This window comes from Rhinolophus hipposideros, assembly GCF_964194185.1.
Source record: "Rhinolophus hipposideros genome assembly, chromosome: 4".
In the NCBI taxonomy this organism is placed as follows: domain Eukaryota; kingdom Metazoa; phylum Chordata; class Mammalia; order Chiroptera; family Rhinolophidae; genus Rhinolophus; species Rhinolophus hipposideros.
The window spans coordinates 65,800,631-65,822,657 of NC_138050.1; the positions used below are offsets into that span (position 1 = coordinate 65,800,631).

The window sequence follows — 22,027 nt, forward strand, 5'->3', positions numbered from 1 at the left end:
GAGAGCCCACGCTCAACCAACAACTGAGCCATCCGGGAGGCAGCTCAGCTCAAGGTGCCATGTTCAATCTTAGTTGCAGGGGGCGCTGCCCACCATCCCTGGTGGGAGTCGAGGAATTGAACTGGCAACCTTGTGGTTGAGAGCCCACTGGCCCGTGTGGGAATTGACCGGCAGCCTTCGGAGTTAGGAGCACGGAACTCTAAGTTGAGTTTTTACCCAGAAAAATCAAAACTAGAAACTGTTTTAACATACCTACCTGGAAAAGCACAAAAACAACTCAAAGCTAACTAAAGTTTTATTTAAATTCTATTTTTCGCCTTCATGGAACTTTTCTTTAGTAAGCCTACATGGCCACAGTTAGAACGTTGCAGAAGAGAAAAGCTCTTTCAAAAGTAGACCAAGAGATTTTATTTACATTCAGGAGGGAAAAATAACTAATATGTAGAAAGTACAGTCTGAGAGAAGAAATATTTTATGGGGGGGAGCCTTATCTACAGCAGTAGGAGCTTTAGGGGAGCAGCTGTGGAGGTCATTGTGACCTAGTCCACATCCTCCCCAAGTGAGAAGAATAACTTACCACTTCAGTACCTAAGAAAGAATTTTGAGAATACTTGCCCCAGTATCTTGCCACAGAGAAAAATCACAGGCACCCATTTTACCAATCGAGGGGCCCAACTTCCAATATTGGATAACTGTTCCTGTGCCCCTTTGTCACCTGGCAGCCAAAAGCAGACCTCTGACACTCAGATCTTGCCCCTTCCTACTCTGCTTGGTGTTAAGTGAGACCTACCTTTATTGCCGGTCACCATATTGAAAGCTGTTCCAGGTATCTCTTTTTTATTGTCAGGCTTTTCCTCCACCCTGAACTGTCCCCACCTTTCCTTGCAGCCACCCAACTATCACTGTTGGCATCCCATCAAATAATTAAAAAGGATTAAATCATTTTGCAACGCATCCATTTATTTTTTATATCTAGGACAGCTACCTGGAATATTTGCAGATATACAGGCCGGATAAACACACCTTCATTAGCTTATGTAACTGACTGACTCATCCAACATAATGTATTTTTCCTTCACCTACTAGAGAGCAGCAAGTGATTTGAGGGTGTTCCTGGACAGATCCTGGAGCCAAGGGAATGTTATCACATTGACTTAAATGTGTGGTTTAGTTTATAGTTTACTGTGGGTTATAGGAAGAAGGGAGGCATAGCAGGAGATTTCAGGAGGCTTTTCTTAGATATAAAGGATATTAAAATATAAATTCAAGATTATACCTACTTATATGTACAAAAGGAAAACTCGGAGTTGCTTTCAGTTTGTTTATTCTGAAAGATCTAGAATCTTTAATCAAATCAGTACATGTAGATACTAAGTGGGTAAAATGCTATTCCTGGCCTCTTTTCAGTCTGAATCCCAATGCAGCCCTTGTACACCTGGCTTTAGTGTCGGCCGCACAGTACCTCACTCCTCCCAGCACTGCCTCCTCTCTGACTGTCCCTTCTCTTCTTTCTCTTTTCTGATATTTGATATACATGAGTTTCAAGCCTCCATACTCAGCCCTGGCCTCTGTCTTCCTCGTTTTTCCTTTCCCGCTTGCCCATAGCCATCATCCTGAGGCATGTGGTCTCCCCATGTCGGTATCCCTGATCCTATAATTCCTACGTTCCGCTGTTTTAGCCAACTAGACTTTTTCCCTCCTTGATCTCAACCTATCATCTTACCAGACTGTACACTGAGCAGTCACCCAACGATGCCCCTGAATATAGTTTCCTTTGTATTTAACTTTCAGCCAACATGTTTTGGGTGCAATGTCAGGGCCTAGAGATGCCACAGAAACCCAGGGAAACCCCGTGACTCTGCCTGTAAGGAGTTGACAGGCTCGCCTTCAGCCCTCTTGGCCTATGTTATTCCCTGTATCTGGAATGACCACTCCACCCACCTACCTCCATTTCTGTATGTTCAAGTCATCCATTCTTTAAGGCCCAGTCACTGCTCTCTCTCTTTCTTGAAGTTTGTCTTCAGAACCTCTGGCCAGAAGCCATCTCTCCCGCTGCTAACCTTCTTGTGGTGCTGCTTTTCTTGCATTGTAGACACTTGAGGATTTTTTTCTCTCTCTTCTTTTAGTATCGGCTCCTTAAAGGCAGAGGCTATGACTTACATATCTTTGCCCATTCCACAGCATCTAGCATAATGACATGAATGCAGTTAAGTATGCAATAAATGGTAGCTGAATAAATTCAAGAATTAATGAAAGTTTTCTTAAATTTCCCTCAAATGCGTTTTGGCCATGTGTTACTTGCTATTGATTAATCTTGGTAGTTTAACAAAATCGGTTTTCTTTTTCTATGAGTATATTCCAGGCACACAGTAAATAATTTGAGACTCAAGTATAATAAAATTGCAATGGAAAGCAGATAGAGGAAATGTTTATGCTTCTAGGCATATTTTCTTAAATTATACAAAGTTAATATAAGATAGTACCCATATGGAAAGGTCTCTTAGAAAATTAAATGTTAAAATTCTCATCTCCCTTATTATTACTCCTGATAATAAACAGTATCTTTTTCTGGGTACTCACATGGAGTGGAAAGAATATGGGTTCATACCTGGGTTCGAATCTCAGCTCTTCCATCCACTGAGGCTGATTCTGCAGCCTCAGTCAAGTTATTTAACTTAAAACTGCACTTCAGTTTTCATCTCTGGCTGTGAGTTTCTTGACAGACTGTGTCTTGCTCATCTTTGAATCTCCCATTCCTAGAACAGAGCTTTGGTAATAGATATTCACTTAATACTTACTGGATGGATGGATGGATGGATGGATGGATGGATGGATGGAAATTATGTACTGTGTCTACTCTAGTTTGAGAATCAACAATTATGACTATAAAGCATATGGCACAGTGAATGCTCAACCCATACTTTTATTTTCCTTTTCAAATTAAGAAGACTGCTGTTTTCATTATGGGGTGATTTTATGGACCTTATGGTAGCTGTACTCTTGTTATGTGAAATCTGTATGCCAGGGCGTCTCATCTCTCAAATCTTGTGACTTCATCCATGTAGGGCTATACTAATGTAGTTCATTTTAAGATACTGTATTTTGTTTTAATGCAAGCAAAAGAGAATTAAAGAGGTATATTTATTTACATTTTAACGTGTTATCTTACAGAAGTTAAAATTTAACTTCTAATAAATTATCAAGCATTATAGCAAATTAAATTACCACAGTTCTCTCACTGCCCCCCCGAATTGAAAAAAACCCTTATAAAACATAATGCACAGCCATTACATTGCTAATACTTACAAGGTTCACAATACTTCGACCAAAATTATCTGTCATTTATATTGTTAATCCTATTGCTTCTTGAACATTCATTTTTTTCTGCCTCTACCTTTTTAGATACTGGTCAATTCTGAGACGTACTCATCTCAATGCATTCACGTGTTTTCAGGCAATAATGCAAGAAAATTGACAGCTTTGTTATTCACTCAAATTTGAATAGGTAGAAAGTTGGACAGAACAGAATATTAGTAATACTCCATTAAAAATTACGTAAAGTCTTTGTAGTCAGAAAACCCCTTTTTCACCAACTCTGAAGTGGTAATTTTTAAAATTTTTAAAAGTTTACTTGTCGCTTTGCAGCATATAAAGTTTTTCATTGTATGGAGTCATTTGATTCTCTTATTTACTTAGCTTTCAGCATGGGAGAGACCTGTATTTTAAAATTGCAATTTCTCTTTTTTTTCAACATCAGGAGTGGTTATGCTCTATAATGCTATGCTTAAGTAAAATTACACATTCAGGGCATCTAAATTGTCATGCCAAATTATAGGACATCTTAATTATTAGGTGGATGTGACAGATTCAATTATTCTTCAACTCTTTTGAGAAAACGGCCCTTAGCAGTGATTCACAGTAGTAAACAAAAGATTAACCAGAAAATGCCCTTTATGAGAGACTCAATCAATGTTTCAGATTAAATGCCATGGGACAGAATTAACTGTAATACCTAGATGTGGAAAAACAACCTGTGTTCTGTTTAGATTTTTCAGCACTTTCTCTTAAGATAAATTTACTTTTAATATGGCCTAAATGAAGAACTAAGTACCACTTAACATCAGAACTGTTTGTCTTGGTGCATGATTTGAGCCAATTGTTTCAGATTCGTTTTTTTCTCTCTGAAGCCATTAACCAAAGCCACTAATAAGTAAAAATGCAGAGTTAAGAGCCCCTTCTCTTCCCTTTCAATTTCCAGTGGACATATTAATGAGCAATAAAATGACTGGAAGTCAGGCAGCTGAAGAAAGAGGAGAAAGGAGCAAGGAAAGATAATTGTGAAAATAGATATTCAGATCCTTAGTGATTCAGATTGGGCTGCCCCTATATGCTGTGCCGGCCCGTGATCAATGGAATTTGGAGCTCAATTTCTTAATTGCTTCTTTAGTCTTATCCAAAGAGCAAATTGGTTTTCTAGAGATTTCTTCTGTGCAGAGCAATTATGCTAAAGCTGCTTAGGTAGCAGCTTTTTTAGCCAGCCTTTCACTCTCAGAATAATAAACCACAACCAAAGCCAACTTCAAGATGCACCTTAATCTCACTGACAAGGATTTTGTCCCCCTTACCCCTTGACGTATTTCAGGACCCTAAAGAAATTCTGGAAGCGTTTACTTCTTTTCCAAATATTGCTCAGATTCTGTCAAACCAGCTCAGCAATTAATTTGCTGTCAGGTCATTAACATCTGGTTTGTATGACATCACCTTACTTTTTAGATAAATTGGGTTTGATTTTCTTAAATCAAGAAATTAACCAACTCTGAATGTATGTACAAATAGCCCTAAATGCTCAGAGTCTTAGAACTAAAAGCACTAAGTAATGATAACGCAGAATGCCCTTGGCAGAATATAAAATGCCACAGGATTGCTGAGTGCCCGTAATCATAGTCTAAAACTTTCGTTTTCTTCCTTTCCTATAACATTATTATAATAAAAGGTCGGGTTAGGCCTTTGTCTGCCTAGTAAAGCAGGGTAATCAAACCATTTAAACACCCGCCAGGCCTACCACCCAAATAGATTTTCTCTATTCTTTCTCTCCTGCCCCTTTCCGAAATATTGTCTGAGTTATAATATGTTACTGCAAAACATTGTAGGCTAATGGGTTTCTTTCTGCTGATTAACAGGTTTTGGATTCAGGAAGATTGAAAGAATATGATGAGCCGTATGTTTTGCTGCAAGATAAAGAGAGCCTATTTTACAAGATGGTGCAACAACTAGGCAAGGCAGAAGCTGCTGCCCTCACTGAAACAGCAAAACAGGTGAGCGCGCCACAAGGAGTTGTAATTAACGTTCGTCTCAACAGTCCACTCCTCGCAATCTGGCACCGGGGGTTCGGTAACAAGCACTCTGTGCCCTTTTCAATTATAAGCCTCCAGAGACAAAGCTTCATTACTGGGTCTTAACAACACGTCCCAGGTTGAAGTCAGGTCTGCTAAGAATCAGCAGACGTGGTGGGGTGGGGTGTAGGATATGTGTATGCGCACGTGTGCAAGCATGCGTGTGTGCCTAAGAGAGATTTCAGATTGGACTTTTCACCCATTTGGACTCTGAGTTCAGATTCTCATAGAGCACGCAATACTCACATTTTGCAGGTCCATCACATTTCATTCTAATTGGTGCTCAGCACATTTGAGATGCAAATGCTTTCAAGGCACATCCAGGAAATTTGGACTTTGAGGAAAAAAATGCAAAATACTGTTCATTGGGTCTAGAAAGATCTATCAGAGAAATGTGAAGATTGCTTTTGTTTTCTGTTTTGGACTTTGTAAGGAAAGCACCTACTAATAACTGTCACTTTCTCCCTAGGGTTCCCCCTAATTCTTTGTTGTTTAGTATTAGGTATACTTATTCCCCTTATGCTTCCTTTGCCTTCTAGAAGATGAAATTGTCATGAGGACAGATCAATAATTTATAATACCTTAATGTTATAGTCTGAATGGTTTTTGAAAGTTTACAAAGCATTTTCACAGAGATGATGTATGAGAATTTGACACTGTATGTGGCATGAGAAAGGTGCGCAATGAATAACATTTAGATGATATGATATCTTTGCAACAATGTGATGGAGTGTCTCATTCTACAGACATGATAACTGAGGTCTGGTGTAAGGAATTTAGGCAGTGTCGTGCAGTTACCTATAATACTTTCTGGAACAAAGTAGGAGTCAGATTGATTGAAGGATGAAAGGAAGAAGGAAGGTGGTGAGCTAGCTACTTGAGATGCATGGCTTGGGGTGGAATGAGACTTCCAACAGTGTGTGGTAAGGCTCCCCATCAGAACTGTTTATCTCTGGGCATTATATTTATAGGCATGCTTTTTCTTTTCAGTCTTTTATGCATTTCCCTGATCTTCACTGTAAATAGAACAAAATTGTGTAGTATTTTAAATATCTATTAAAAACAGCAGACTAACAAAACATGTCCCAGTATCTAACAGTACTTCTATATGAAAAGTTTCTCCCAGCCTAAGTTCTCTTCTGTCACTGTTTCATCTCATTCCTCCTCCTCAGAAATGAAGAGCTATACCTTCCACTGTTCGTAGGGTATTTCTTTGAGTCCTGCTTCCATCTTTAAAACTGTTCAGTAAATGTGCGTGTGTGTGCGCACGCATGCACAGTGTTAAGCTGGATATGAATAGACATAGTAGACGTGCTCCTAATCATTGACAATATAAACCGAAAAACTGAGAAGAGCAGAGATACTCCCTTTTTATATGGAGCAATTGACGAGGAGTGAGGAGGAGGCTCAGACACTTGTTATGTGCCATGCACAGTGCTGTGATACAATCTCTTATCGTTGTGCCTATTCAAGGGCTGAGTCTTCGAGAGGGAAGGGAAATTGCCCAGGAGCTCGTAGCTAGCTGAATAATTGTCAGAGTTGGAGTTCTACCCTAGTACTAGGAATGATGAAGTCTGTGTTCAAAACTTTTCCTAAGTACTTATATCGTATGTAGGAAAGCTACACTTGGAGCACTATTCATTTTTATGCCTGAAATTTAGAGTGCTTTCATCTACTACATTGTCTCCCAGTCAAAGCTGCTCTGATAAGATCTGATCAATCATTTGGGATTCCCTGTATAATCTAGTCACAACACAGCCAGAAATCTCGCAAATACTTTTGTTCTTTGACATCAGGCATTTCACATCAAAGAGATGTGTCCCCACCTAAGTGCCAAAGCCTCCACTTAAAAAATGTGTTATGTATTATCAAGGCATTAAGCCAAGAGGAAAGATCATAGAATTTTAGATACGTCCGGATAATATAGTTCAACAGTCTCATTTTACAGATGAGGAAACTAAGGCCCCTTATAAGGACGGTGGCCCTATACATATTTAACTAACACTGCACTGGTTTATAGCAGACTCAAAATTAGAAATCTGTTCCTTTAGTAAATGTTTTCATTCAAGTATGACATACATATAGGAAAGCATATAAGTCGTAGAATTAGGAATCTCGTGATTCCTGGTCCAGTAATCTTGCAGCTTATTTAACAATATTAACAGTGAATTACATTTGTGTAGTTCTTTATAATTTATTTTACATGGTTCTCACAGGTATGATTTTACTTCGTCCTCCTGGCGTTTCTTTTTTATCCCACTTCATGGATGAGGAGATTGGGTCAAGGACCCCCCTAAGGTCACAGAGCTGGTCCGTGGAGAGCAGCAGGTGAATTATCAGGTGCAGCCCTAGGTACTGCTGCTCCTTGTTTCATGTGGTGTCCAAGGCAGGGCCAGTCCCTCGAGTTCCCATGGTGGTAGAACATCGTCACTCTTGGATTTCGCTCCTACCCTTGGCTCAGGTCACCTGTACAGAAAGACATAAAGAAATAACATATCTTGTTTCTTGTCCCAGTTGAGTATCTTCTTGACATTATTTTTGTATCTGCTCAGTCCTCCCAGGCGAACAAACTGTCGGACTGTCATCTTTTTAAATGTGCATACGTCAAATATCAGTGTATCATTCAAAACTGTAACATCAGGAGGATTAGCTAAACCAACAAGCTTTTCATTCTAACAGATTAGAATTCATTTGTTTGAAAACTCAACATCTGGGAAAGAAAGGGTACTTCCAAGTTTTTTTGACCACGTAGTTGCTTTTCTGAAAATGTTGGTGCAAGCAAGTTGAATCACACTCCAATTGACCCTTTAGATCAGGGGTGTCCAAACTTTTTTTAACATTTTTTACCAACGGCCATATGCGGTAAAACACACAAACAGCCGGGCCACTCACTCGAGGTGAAGTACGTATTGCCTCACCTGGTTTATTTAAGTAACTAAATATATTTTTGGAATTTGCTGTGGGCCAATAAAAAATGGATTGCGGGCTGCAGTTGGCCCGCGGGCCGCAGTTTGGACACCCCTGCTTTAGATGATCTATGAAATTGTAGAGCCATAGAGTTAAATGCATTAATTTTCTGGGGCTGCCATAACAACGTACCACTGAATAGATGGCTTAAACAACAGAAATTTATTACCTCACTATTCTGGAGGCTGGAATTCTGAGATCAAGATTTCAGCAGGGTTGGTTTCTTCTAAGGCTCTGTCCTTGGCGTATAAATGTCGCTCTCTGTGTCTTCACATGGTCTGCTCTCTGTCTGCATCCTACTCTCCTTTTATAAGGAAAGACACCAGTCAGATTAGAGTAGGGCCCACCCCTAAGACCTCATTTTAACTTAATTGACTCTGTCTCCAAATACAGTTACATTCCGAGGTATTGGAGGGTTGGAACTTCAACACATAAATTTTGAGGGGACACAATTCAGCCCCTAACAAAGGTTAAATGCCTATCATTCATTCTGTTCCATGATAAAGCCGACCTAATTGAGGTTTTCGAAGTTCCTTTGTTCCAAGTGCATAACAGAGGTACTGTTTTATCTATTCATGAAATTACCAGCTGCAACCCAAAAGTTACGAAATCCTAATATCCTAGATTCTAGGAGGCTGGGCTAGTTTGAATAAATGGAAGAAGCACTTAGCAGCCACGTGGACTTATTTGTCACCCAAGGTCTCTGAGCCTGAGTCCTTACCTGTAGTGCGGCTACTACAGCACTGCCCGACTTCTTCACACTGTTATTACAAGGATCAGATGAGAGAATATATGCTCACATGCTTTGAAGAATATCAAGCATCGCACAAATATAAAAGAATTCCACCTGTTGATGATAAAAGTTGGATCATTTTTTAAAAGGCTGTAAATTGAACCCTTTCCTCTCAGTAATAACAAGAAATATCCAAAGTTCTTCTGAGTAGCTTTAGAGACTCTAAATAATTAAAATTAATTTTAATAGTTCATAATAAATAATACATTTAATGCTACAAGATTCAGAAACTTTACTTTTAATAGTTTTTTAAAATTTATAAATCAAAAGTAGGTCACTCTACCACTCCTGTCATCACACAGCCTTTCCCCCAGGATGGAGCCCGGGCACCATTTTTGACTTGTGTTGACATACTCTGTGCACCAACAAGAACTTGTACATATATGGCCTTTCTGGGCTTTAAGTACAAATGGTAGCTGTCCCTTGTTTTTTCACTTAATATTGTATCTCAGGTTATATCAATGTATATAGTTGTCTCACTCTTTTCAATAGTTACGTAGTGTTTATGCTCTCTCCATTCTCTACTCCCCCTTTTTCCTAATTAAGCTAACTATTAGAGTTTTAAGTTTTTCCCCCAAAGAAGGAGCTCTCAGATTTACTTACCTGTTCTTGAATTCTGTTTTACAATAGATCAATTTCTGCTTTTGTCTTTAATTCCTTCCTTCTTTGGTGTATTATTTGTGTGTGTATGTGTGGCTTCTTCTTGAATGCATTGATTTTCATTCTTTGTTTATTAAAATAAATATTTTAAGGCTGTGAACTTTTCTCTGAATATTATTCTTGCTATGTCTTATAGGTTCTGGTGTGTAGTACTTTTATTACTAATTAAATTTTTATACATAGATTCTGCGATTTTGGTTTTGATTTGCCCTTCGGCCCAAGTATTATTCGAGAAGGAGGTCTTTAAAATTTCCTGGTGATAGGGGTTTGTTTTTATATTTGTTGTCTATTTTATTTATCAGTGTTGACTTTCATTGCTTTGTGATAAAAAAAATGTCAGTATTATTTCCACTCAGAAACAGTATTTATTAATACTTTTTTTGTCTTCTAGTATATAGGCAATTTTTCGTGAATATTCTTTAAAAAGATGGACTATTATCTGTTTAAGGTTTAGAGTTTAATAACTTAATTAGATCTATATCATTAATTACAGTGTTTAGTTGTTCTCTATCCTTATTTATTTTAGTCCATTTGATGTGACTTGGCTTAGAGAGGTGAATTAGTATGCTGTAACAAGTTCCACTTTGTAGTTCTTGTCATTTGTGTCTTGGTAATTTTGATGGTATGGACTTTACAGTCCATAGGTATTCATTCATGTCTTGTGTTTTCACTATGATTTCTATTTATACTATTTTAAAGTACCTTTTTAAAATTCAGTCAATGCTCCTGGCAATGAATCTAAGCTGGTTCAAAACTAAAATTGAGTCCCCTGCTTTCACTTTTTTTCACTTGCCAGGTATGTCTTTGATTGTCTTTTAATATCAGATTATAGATGTGTCTCCTATAAATGGCATGTGGTTAGGCTTAGCTTCTGAGATTTAATCTTAGCCCTTTTTTTCCAACAGATGTGTTTAGTCTATTTACATTTATTGAGATTATGGATATGTTCTGTCTTAGTTGTGTTGGTTTATGCTTTTAATTTTTAGTGTTTTTTTTAACCTTTAATTTGTAGCCTGTGATTTTTGTTTCTTTGCTCATTGCTTTCTGTGTTCATTTCTTCTAGGAATACTTTGTTGCTTTATTATTATTTAACTCCCAATTATAAACAACAACATACCTTCCCTCTACATTCTACCGCCAAATTTTCATTGTTTAAATAGTTCTCCTTCTACTGTTTACCTTCAACTCTTTAAAAATGCTTAAGTCTCTGTTATTTTACTTGTTTTAAATGATGCTTTCTCATCTCTTTGTTGTCTAAACTTCGGGTTGTGATCCATAAGTGGGACTGTGAGATCTAATCAGTCGTGACCAGGATGTTTTAACAAATGAAATAGAAAAGAATGGAATGGAAGAAAAACAACACTGTGTCTTTCATAGTAATCCCAACATTTCTTGAAATTCCTTTCAGTATAGACAAATATAGATATTGACAGTGAATGTATACTGAGTCTCAATGTAAAATGCAATGTAGTTATATTGTGGGTGGCAGTGAAAATAAAAGGTTGAAAAACAATGTTCTATACCATTTTAAAGGAGGGTTCACTGGAGTTACAATCTTTGACTTACCTTGACTTTCATGTATCTATGAAATATTTGTCTGCTGTAGCTCTAATTTAAATTTTTTGGTTACAAAATTTCAGGGTCATACTTTTTTTCACTTATTATGTTATCTTTGCTTTAAGGTCTTCTAGCATTGTTTACTCATAAGAAAAAGTGTAAGGCAAGTTAGACATAACTTGATCTTCTTTCTGGGATTCCCAAGGATTTTTTTTCCTCCCTTTTGAAGGTAATTAATTTTTCTTAGGATATCAGGTACACTTTTGCTCTCTAGATTCAAGTCTTCCTTTATTTCTGGAATAAATTTACGTGAATTGTGTCTTTGAATGTTTTTCTTTGACTGGATTCTCCTTTTTATCATGTATATGCTGTCCTTTGATTATTTTATAAAGCTACTTTCTCCTTGATCCTTGATTAATTTCCCATTATTTTGCTTGCCTTCTCAATCCATGTCTCATCCTTCTTTTTTCGGCAGTTGCTAATCTCCTTTGTACTTGCCTGCAGTAAAAACTCATTTTTTTGATGTTTTCATTTTTCTCTTCCATTTCACCTTTGGTCAATTCATGTTTCGTTATCTTCTGTTGCCATGCCCTGTTTTCCTGTTCTGTCAGATCTCCGTCGTCCACAGGTTGATTATTCCACTACATTTTCTTTGAATGTATTGCATTATATATTTTCATAATTTTCACCTTTTCAGTGAATGTTTATTCATCCATCATGTGCTTATTCTGTTCCTTTTCCTAACTTTTTGTTTGTCTATCTTACAGACCCTGTACTACTTCTTTACTATTATTATTATTATTATCATTATTATTATTATCATCATTATTATTATTCCTACTACTGACTTTTGAATTAAGTGAGTTTTTCCTAGACCATATATTTTCATGATAGCTGTGGCTAGAGCATCATTTCTGGCTAAAGATAATTCTCTCAACATAGGAGCTCCTTATGGCCCAGAGAAAGAATATGTGTGTGCATGCATATACGTGAGAGAAAAATTGAGAATGTCTATTCATTTAGCCTGCACTCCTCCCTAGCCTGCAGAGATGGGCAGTTACAATGCTACTTGCATTTCAGAATCTCTCTTCTCCTAGAACTTCACCAATATACGTGTTGCAGAGAAATATGGTTATTCTATATGATTCCTCATTGACACACCTTAGAATTTGACAATTAGCTGGAAAACTGTACTCTCCCTCGACTGCTGAGATCTGTACCCATAGGTACCCTATCTCTGTCTTGCCACAGAGCCATTGGATCCATTTGCATATGGCAGCCCTTCTAGATGTTTTGCCATTTGGGATTTCAGATGACTCCTGATTTCATCAAAGATGGACTTTTTTATTTCACAACATGCTTGCTGTTTAGGGTGATTTCTGAGAGGATAAGGGAGAGAAAATCCATTTTCATGACCTTAAAAGCAGAAATCCTCTCTAACTCTCCAGTACTCTAACTTTGACAATACTCATGCCAGTATGTACACCAAAATTAGACCTGCTTTAAAGATGAGTTTGAGAGTCACTGGCATTGACCTTAGGCCATACAGTTCGGGGAGAATGAACTGACAGTCCTGAGCTAGAATTAAACATATTGAACAATGCCTTCTGAATATAGTGTAAATAAATGCTCACCATTATCCATGCATGGGAGCTTTTTTTTTTTTTTTTTTAATTTATTGGGGTGACAATTGTTAATGAAATTACATAATTTCAGGTGTATAATTCTGTATTGCATCATCTATAAATCCCATTGTGTGTTCACCACCCAGAGTCAGTTCTCCTTCCATCACCATATATTTGATCCCCTTTACCCTCATCTCCCTCCCCCCACCCCCCTGACCCTCTGGTAACCACTAAACTATTGTCTGTGTCTATGAGTTTTTGTTTCTCATTTGTTTCTCTTGTTCTTTTGTTGTTTTTGGTTTATATACCACATATCAGTGAAATCATATGGTTCTCTGCTTTTTCTGTCTGACTTATTTCACTTAGCATTATACTCTCAAGATCCATCCATGTTGTCACAAATGTTCCTATATCATCTTTCCTTAATGCCGAATAGTATTCCATTGTGTATATATACCACAACTTCTTTATCCATTCATCTGTCGAAGGACATTTTGGTTGTTTCCATGTCTTGGCCACTGTAAACAAAGCTGCAATGAACATTGGAGCACACGTGTCTTTATGTATAAATGATTTCAAATTCTTTGGGTAGATACCCAGGAGAGGGATTGCTGGGTCATATGGTAATTCTATTTGTAATTTTTGGAGGAACCTGCATGGGAGCTTTTATTGCTCTGTTGCATTTAATAAGATCTAATTCCATGATAGTAGCTTTATTGACAAGGTAGAGTTTAAATACTCAACTTAGTTTCAACCTGTATTAGAGAAATGATAATGACCTAAACCCAAGAGAAGGAGGGGAAGAGGGAAAGAAACCCAACACTCACTGGTCTAATATTCTTTTTGCCCTGAACTTGAACTTTCATGGCATTGTCTCCTTTAATCATTATAAAACCATTCTGAGTTGGCATTAGCCCTTTTTGACAAATAGAGAAGCTAAAGCAGAAGAGCCCAAGTAACTGCTCAGTCACGTAGTAAGTGCTAGTACTCTATCTTCTGTAACCTTTTAACTACCTTTCTGCCTCCCAGGTTACCATATTTACTAAGTTAAAGTGTCTCCACTGTGACTCTGGGGTTCTGTAAAGATAAAAATCAAAAGGGCCTCCCAGGTGTATTGTTTTCATCATTCAAGCTGGGTGATGCTGCTACTTTCTGTGGACGAAGGAGCCACTCCTGAGCAGCATCGGAACCACACCCAACACTTAACTCGACATATTTTCAACCTCCTGTTTGTAGCCATTAATTAGTTCCTATGAGCTAAGTCGTTGTCTCATTTCACAAATGAGGCAGCCAGTATGGAGCAAGGTTAAGTGATTTTTCCAGAATCAGCAGTGAGTTCCAGAAGAGAGAGCTGAGATTGGACCTCTCCATCCCAGGCTTAGCCTGTACACAAGGGCTCTGCTAACAAGTGTTCAGTCATCTCAACTACCTTCACAACCCACACTATGAAAATGATGCCTCCTCACTCTTCTGCTGTTAGGCAGAGTATATAATGACACTTGAAAACAAATGAGAAAAATAAAGGTCAAATTAAAGATTTTATACACAGGAAGCATGTTTTCAGTATTTGGTTTCAAGTATTTCAGACCATGAAGCTAAGACCATTTTAGTTATAAGTTGCTAATAATATTTTCTTTATTTTTAAAAAAAATTACATTGAGAGGGTTATGAGGAAAGGAACTGGCTTATTTTGCGAGGACCATCAAGCAGTAGAAAATGAAATTATTTTCATTTGTTCTTTGGGCTGTTAGTATTAATAGTTTCACCAAGAAATAGATTTTTTGAAGTCTATAAATATATAACCACACAAAATATGGCTAGCTTTAAAAAATGGACGAGGGAGATGATATGAAATTAGCCCCTAACATAGGCCTTATTTTTAAATACTTGCATTATAATAGAAATAGCCTCAGATTTCAGCCAGTGGGGTCCAAACTCTACTGAAGAATTTCTTTTTCTCCTTAAGTGACATTGTATGGTATTTCATATGTATTGATGTTTTTAGAATATCAAGTATGCAAGCAACAAGAGAAAAAGTATATTTAATATGAGGGCGGCTGTCTCAGCACTTTTCTTTTTTGTATGTGAAGTCCATTATCTCCGATGATAACTTTGTTGACAGCACCCACAAATATATTTGGAGCCAAGTTTTATAAAATAGACCCGGAATCATATGACTAGAGACCCAGTTCATGACACGTGTCAGCCTCAGATAGATGGTACATTTTCTGTTTTAAAGACTCAAACAAAACTTTTCACATTCTTCTTTGAAAAAAAAATTACATTTGAAGTCCTTTTTCACCCAAACACATTTTGCGATAAGAGCTCACAAGTCTTGACATTATTTCATTTTGTTATGCGCATCTGTCAAGGAACTGAGATACGATACAGCTACTAAAAACTGATGATTGTGGAACAGAGAAACTTGACAGAATTTCATTTCCTTTATGTTCTGATTATACATTTATCAGAAAACCTGTATCTCTTCTAGTTCAGCTAGAAATTGGTAGAATTCAAGAACTCAAAGGCTTGCCAAAGAACTGTCCTATTATTTGGTGTCATCTTACATTTTAGAGAAGTTGCTTGGTTGAGTCATTGTTAATGCTTTTGCTCCTCTTTTCATTGTGGCCCACTATCCACAGATCACATTTCTATAGGCCCTATAACTGCTTTGCTGCACAAATTAAATGCCAGGATAGTTCATACATATATACGCCAGCATTTCAATGCTTGTCAATCAGTTTATAAAATACAGGGATTACAACCTGATATTAACATCCAAATCTATTGTGCTCATTTTATGTGTGAAAATGAGAAACCCTCATGCAGACGCTAGATTTCCCAGCCTCTTTGTCACCCTGTTTTTAATTTATCTCCAGGTTTTGAGTCAGTCAAATGATTTTTTGCTTATCAATTTAATGTGGTGATAAAACGTATCTGTGAATCAGAATGATCAGAACTAACGTGGATCTACAGGTTGTTTGGCATTAAGCCCAGCCCCACAGAGGGTTTTAATGGGGCTACTTCCTTTGTAGAATAAATATATCCCTGTATTTTTTTTTAATTGTGCCTCCACTAGTGACATGATTTGCTTCACATGAAGAAGTGGGCATAGAAATGCATTGCCTTGGGGAGGAAGACTTTAAAACTTCGAACATGTTCTTTTTCTGCCTCTTTTATTTTCTTTAAACAGGTGTACTTCAAAAGGAATTATCCAGATATCACTCAGAATGGCCACATGGTGATGAATGCTTCCAATGGACAGCCCTCAGCCTTGACTATTTTTGAGACTTCACTGTGATGCTACCACAATGTCGGGTCTATTCTGAAAGCATTTTACTCTACTCCAGTTGTTTTTTTATACTAGCAGCAAGTATTTACACATACAAGATGTTAGTTTATTTGGATTTTTTTCCTCCCACTTCACCCAATGATTTCAAGCTCTCACAAAATTATTATTTTTATTTATGTTAATAGTGTTTTTGTTTATTTGTTTGTTTTTATTCCACATCAGAGGTGCAGGCCACCAATAAAAGCTGTCTATCAGGTTTGTGCCTTAAAAGACTCCGGATCCAAAGCTCATTTTGTCAAGTATGAGACAAAGTTGTAACAGATGTTTTTTGGAGTGTTTTTTTTTTTTTACTATCCCTAAATTACATGTTACTCTCCGGTTATATCAGGGATTCTATTTACTTGAAAACTGTGTGAAGTTGCCATTTTGTCTCGCCACTTTATTTAAGGTAACTAGGATCCATTATTTCACGCCACAGGCCTCTGGTTAAAATAGTACTTATAAAACTAATAGGCAAAACATAACACTGTACTTTAGTATAAGTGGCATTATAGTACGGAGTATCTACTCTCCGCCCCCCGCAAATGGGTATATAGTTAAAATATAGAAAGACAATATTTATGTGTTCTAAAAGAGAAGGAAGAGGAAATGATGCTTTCTCAAAATAGGAGCCCTTCTAGGTGATTTGATAATGAAGGACATAAAGTGTGATCATCAGTCGTCTTTTACATTTGCATGACTTTGACATGGGAACCATTGCAATTTTATTTTATTTTTTGAGGGTACCCCTCACAGTGGCCCATGCAGGGATCGAACCGGCAACCTTGGTGTTATTAGCACCATGCTCTAACCAACTGAGGTAACCGGCCACCCCAAGAACCATTGCAATTTTAAACTCAATGTGGTGATAGTTTCAAAAAAGGTCAATCTGCTAACAGTAATTCCTGAATATGTAGTAGTATTCTTGTTTGGATTTCTAGTTTACTGATGGCTAACCCTCTGTTGACTATAAGCCTTCTGGTTTGGCATTTATTTAAATCCCTTCTAAATTACATGTATAGCTTCTCCTGAGTTGGTGAGAAAACCCAAAAATCATTGCAAACATTGACTGTAATTACACAGTATGTTCTCAGGATGCATCCAGAGGTTCACTTTTATGAACCTGCCCAGGTTAGTTTACTTCTGATCACTAATAGCAGTTTGTTTAGGTCCACATTATTTTTTAGGGACTGCTGTACTTTATTTTACTCTGGGTCTTTAGTTTTTTCTTGATGGTGGTGGGTATGGTATGTTGAGTTTGAGTTATAATACTAAAGGTTTTACTGTCATGATTTTAAGTAGACTCTCATGACCTCTCAGAATAAGGTATAACTGCCCTCAAGTTGCATATATTAACATATATGCCTTTGTATAGCAGGTTGTTGGACTCTTCAAGAGAGAGAAACAGATGTTTTTATAGAATCAAACCTTAAAAAGCACACACACAGTAAACTACCAAAATGCAGTGAGTACACAACTGTTGAACTCTTTATATTTAGAAATAATATGATTAATGTTTAGTCCAGTAAACTAGTAAGTTGTTTAATAGACAAGATTGGTATTTCAGGAGACTGAAATGATAGCAATGCAATAATTAGGTTTGTTAAAACAGTGGAAATATTTGAAATGTTTGTCTTTAGAGGTTAATGGCGATTAAGAAATGTTCCTATTTTATTTCTGTTTTATTGTCATCATAGAGTTTTCAATGAAACAAAATTCAGTTGAAATAAATGACAGTTTTTATCTCCATTTAGAGATCTGTATTTTTGTTCTTAGAAGGATTACTTATGTCCTTGCTGTTGAAAGCCAATGAGTTTTCCTGAGATCAAAAAATATCTTCCATTACTGACTGGTTCTCTTGGCTAATTAGATGTATATTCTAAGCAGATAGGTGGGTTTCAGACAGATTGAAATAGTTGCTTTTGAAGGAAACCCAGTTGCACCACTTCCAAGGAAGAGAAAGTATTCATTATGCCCTACACTTGAAGAAGTATTAAATCGTTGAGGTTTTTGTTTTTTTGCCCTAAACTAAAAAACATCTGCTGCTGCATTTAAAACACTATAGAACATTGGTTCTCAAAGTGGGGTCCCTGGACCAGATAAATCAGTATCACCTAGGAACTTGTTAGAAATGCAAGTTCTGAGTCTCACTCCTACAGAATCAGGAACTCTGATGGTGGGATCAGTAATCTATGTCTTAACAAGCCCTCAGAGGTGATGCTGATGCCAACTAAAGCCTGAGAACCAGCACCATCGAACATAGAGAACTGCTAAAACACATTAAGCAAAACACAGAAAGCCCACTTAGAGAAATGGACCGGGAACTTGAATAGGCATTTCACAAGAGAGAATATCCAAAAGGCCACTAACTGGAAAAGTGCTCACTCTTGTTAATTACCAGGGAAATGCAAATTAAAACCACGGTGAGATACCACTAAACACCCACTAGAATGGCTAAAATTAAAAAGGCTGAGACTACCAGTCAAGTGCCAATGGAGCAGTAGGAACTCTCACGCACTACTGTGTGTATAAAAAAGTGTATACTGGAAAAAATGACTTTAGAAAATAGTTGGACAGCATTTACTCAAGCTGCGCATCCTGTGATCCATTAATTCTACTCCAAACATATACACATGTGCTCCAAGAGATGTGTTCAACATAGTTCCTAATAGCCCCAAACTAGAAATAATTCAAAGGCTCATCAACCATAGAAGGAAAATGAACTGTGATGTAATACTCCACAGCAAATTAAACTCCATCAGTAATACAGGTGAATCTCACAAAATTAAGCCGGACTCAAAAGAATATTTATGATTCCATTTATATTAATACAAAGTTCAAATATAATCATGACTATAGTGTTCAAAGTCAGAACAGTGCTTCACTTTGGGTAGATGGAAGGTGTTGGTAATTGGGAGAAATAAAAGGAGAAATGAATGGGATGCTTAAAAATGACTTGGGGGGCGCTGGATGGGACTTAGATCAGTATTGGGCTTTTCATTTATTTGCTGCACTTTTCTATTGCATGTCATATTTCACCATTGAATTACCTTAAAAAAAAGTTCTCAGCCTGATATTTTTTTAGAATCTTATTCAAATTCAGTGGCTAAATTGTCTAACAGTGACTAATCTGCACCTGGAAAATTATTTCTGCTTAAAATATGAAGCCCGTTGGGGGTTGTCTTGTGGCCATAGGAAATGATCTCATTTGAAGCTCTTGATACATGAGATCAAGGTTTATGTTTTCTCTAATCAATGAATAAGATACATCTGACTTCTCTCCATTTCTAGGGTAAAGTAGAAAAATAAGGAACTGTAAGGATTTTCTGGGTTCTATTTTTTAAATCACTTTATTGAGATATGATTGACATACAAAAAGCTGTATGTATTTAATGCATACAACTTGTTCAGTTTGGAGATAAGTGTACACTCATGAAACCACCATAATCTATGCCATAAACTTATCCATCACCTCCAAAACTTTCCTCCTGTGGTCTTTATTTATAATCTCCATTAGTAAGAATGAGATACAAACAAATAAAAGTCTATTTAATGCTAAATACTTTTGATCACATCATAAATGGTTGGTGCCTTAACTATGAAGAAACAGCTTAAGCTAAAGTAATGAGGCAGTGACTTAGACTAAGTATTGTGACAATTTGGTTAATTTTTAATTCATCAGCAGATTAACTTGTCCCTATGGAAACTGATGGTATCTGTGTTTTTCTTTCTGATGGTTTGAAGATACTGGAAGCCCTTCTCTTCAAAATTGAGTATTTGTTTCATTTCTAATTCTGAAAAGTTTAATGATGTTCAGAATCTGATGCCCTGAAGTGTGTCAGATTTAGCACCCGAATGTATAGGTCTCTTCCCATCATTGTTCTGTTTTGGAGTGTTTTCAAGATACACCTTACCTAGAAAACTGTATGACATTCTGGACACCATAGCTCAAGAAAACGAGTTCCTTATAATTCTGCTAATAGGGTTCAGGGAATTTACAAATTTATATTTGACTAAGAGGAAAGAAAAAGGAATCTTTCACTTGGAATGAAAAAAACGAAGAAAGTTCAAATTAAAACAAAAAATTCTAAAAGCCATGTTTATGGTCAACCCAGTTTAGTCACCAAATGACCTAATTCTGAAAAATTCATTTATTGAAAATTGAGTGTGTCAAAAAAATGAAATTTCATTGTACTCCAAAAATAAGAGTTACAAACTACATTATTCCACAAGTACAGATTGAAAAATGTAATAGTTATAGGTTTCCTCAAGAACTGCAAATAAATTCATTGATTAATTTCCACACAATGTGGTGTATGTGTTTTAATGGGCATGTTGATCCTTATCAAATTGAGGATTTTAAACCAAAGGTAACCACATTCACACAAAGAATCCTTTCTATCGTCTTATATTTTATTTTGGGATTTAGAAATAAATGTTATAAGAATGTGTATAACCAATACTTTTCAAATAAAAATCCTCCCCAAGTACTGGAATATTTTCTTGTTTTTGATGTGCGATGTAGTTTGTTTGTCTGGGACAGACTCCTCAATCTGAGTTTAATGTTTAGTATGTTTATTAGGGAGTACCCTTGCGACCAACACTTATGGAACCAAGAGGGAAGAAGGAGGGTAGAGCAGAAGAAGAAATCAAGCTAGAATACTGGCCAGACAACCTTAACTGACCACACTGGGAGCTCTGGAGCTAAGATGGCCCATGAGGGTTGACCTGCCAATGGCCAGGCCTTTATACCTTCACCTTGATCGATTGTTGCCTATAGGCTGCCCCAAGAAATGCTGGTGGCTGAAAGTTGCCCACTAGCAGCACTTCCAGCAGCTGGGGCAACAAATCCTGAAAGGGAGACCTTGGCAGCACATCTCTGTGGCTGCCACAGTATGTGCCACAGCTCCAAAAGGAGATAATTAGGATGTATGGTGGCAGAAAACTCTTGGTGATTGACGTCTAAGTAAAAATGACTAAGCGATTGTCCACAATACTCTGTGGTCTGAAAAACAGAGGAGAAGGTCATGTAGGGGAGATATCCTCATGCTCTAGGGTCAGCCTAGTTTTCATCTCTTCTAGGAAGCCACCTAAAATCAATCTCTATACCAGGTAATTTCTATGTATTTCTATAATACGCTGACCACCCCTCATTTATTAAACTGAACCATACTTGGTTTAATGTTCAGTTGTCGCCATCTTGAAATATTTAAAACAAAGGATCGGCTTTTTCCATTTTGCACTGGGCCCTGTAGCCCTATGTAGCCTAGCCTGGTTATAAGTATTCATGGGTGGTCTGTTTCCTCACTAAACCATGAGCTTCTAAAGATTTGAACTGTGCCCTGTGTTTTTAAATTATATCTAGCACAATGTCTGCCACATAGTGGGTGCTCAGTAAATATGTACTGAATGAATAATAACTGAGAAAATATCTTTCTTCTAAACTTTATAATTTTGAAATTTTAAGAGGTAACCTGGGATGATAGCCCTGGTTTTGGAGTCAGTCACCCAGATCTGCATGCCAGTTCTATCTCTGCCACTTGCTTGTAGTAATGTGGGTTACCAAAGAATGTATTGTCCATATTGGAACTCTTGAGAGTACATGGAAAACACCAAGCAGCCTAAGGTGCCAGGGCAATCAACTGGCACCATCCTTCACAAAATGGGATATGGTCACCCTATAAGCACATAGCCTTAGTTA

At 37.2% G+C, this 22,027-nt stretch overlaps 1 protein-coding gene across 1 annotated transcript in view; it reads left to right on the top strand.

Moving 5' to 3' along the window:
- Positions 1-20,400, top strand: part of ABCC4 (ATP binding cassette subfamily C member 4 (PEL blood group)) — a 248,131-nt gene extending 227,731 nt beyond the window's left edge. Inside the window, exons 30-31 of the mRNA XM_081045495.1 lie at positions 5,181-5,315; positions 16,189-20,400. Of these exons, the coding sequence (XP_080901621.1) occupies positions 5,181-5,315; positions 16,189-16,296 (243 nt within the window). The 3' untranslated portion in view covers positions 16,297-20,400. The remainder of the gene's footprint in view (positions 1-5,180; positions 5,316-16,188) is intronic.
- Positions 20,401-22,027: the final 1,627 nt, after the last annotated feature.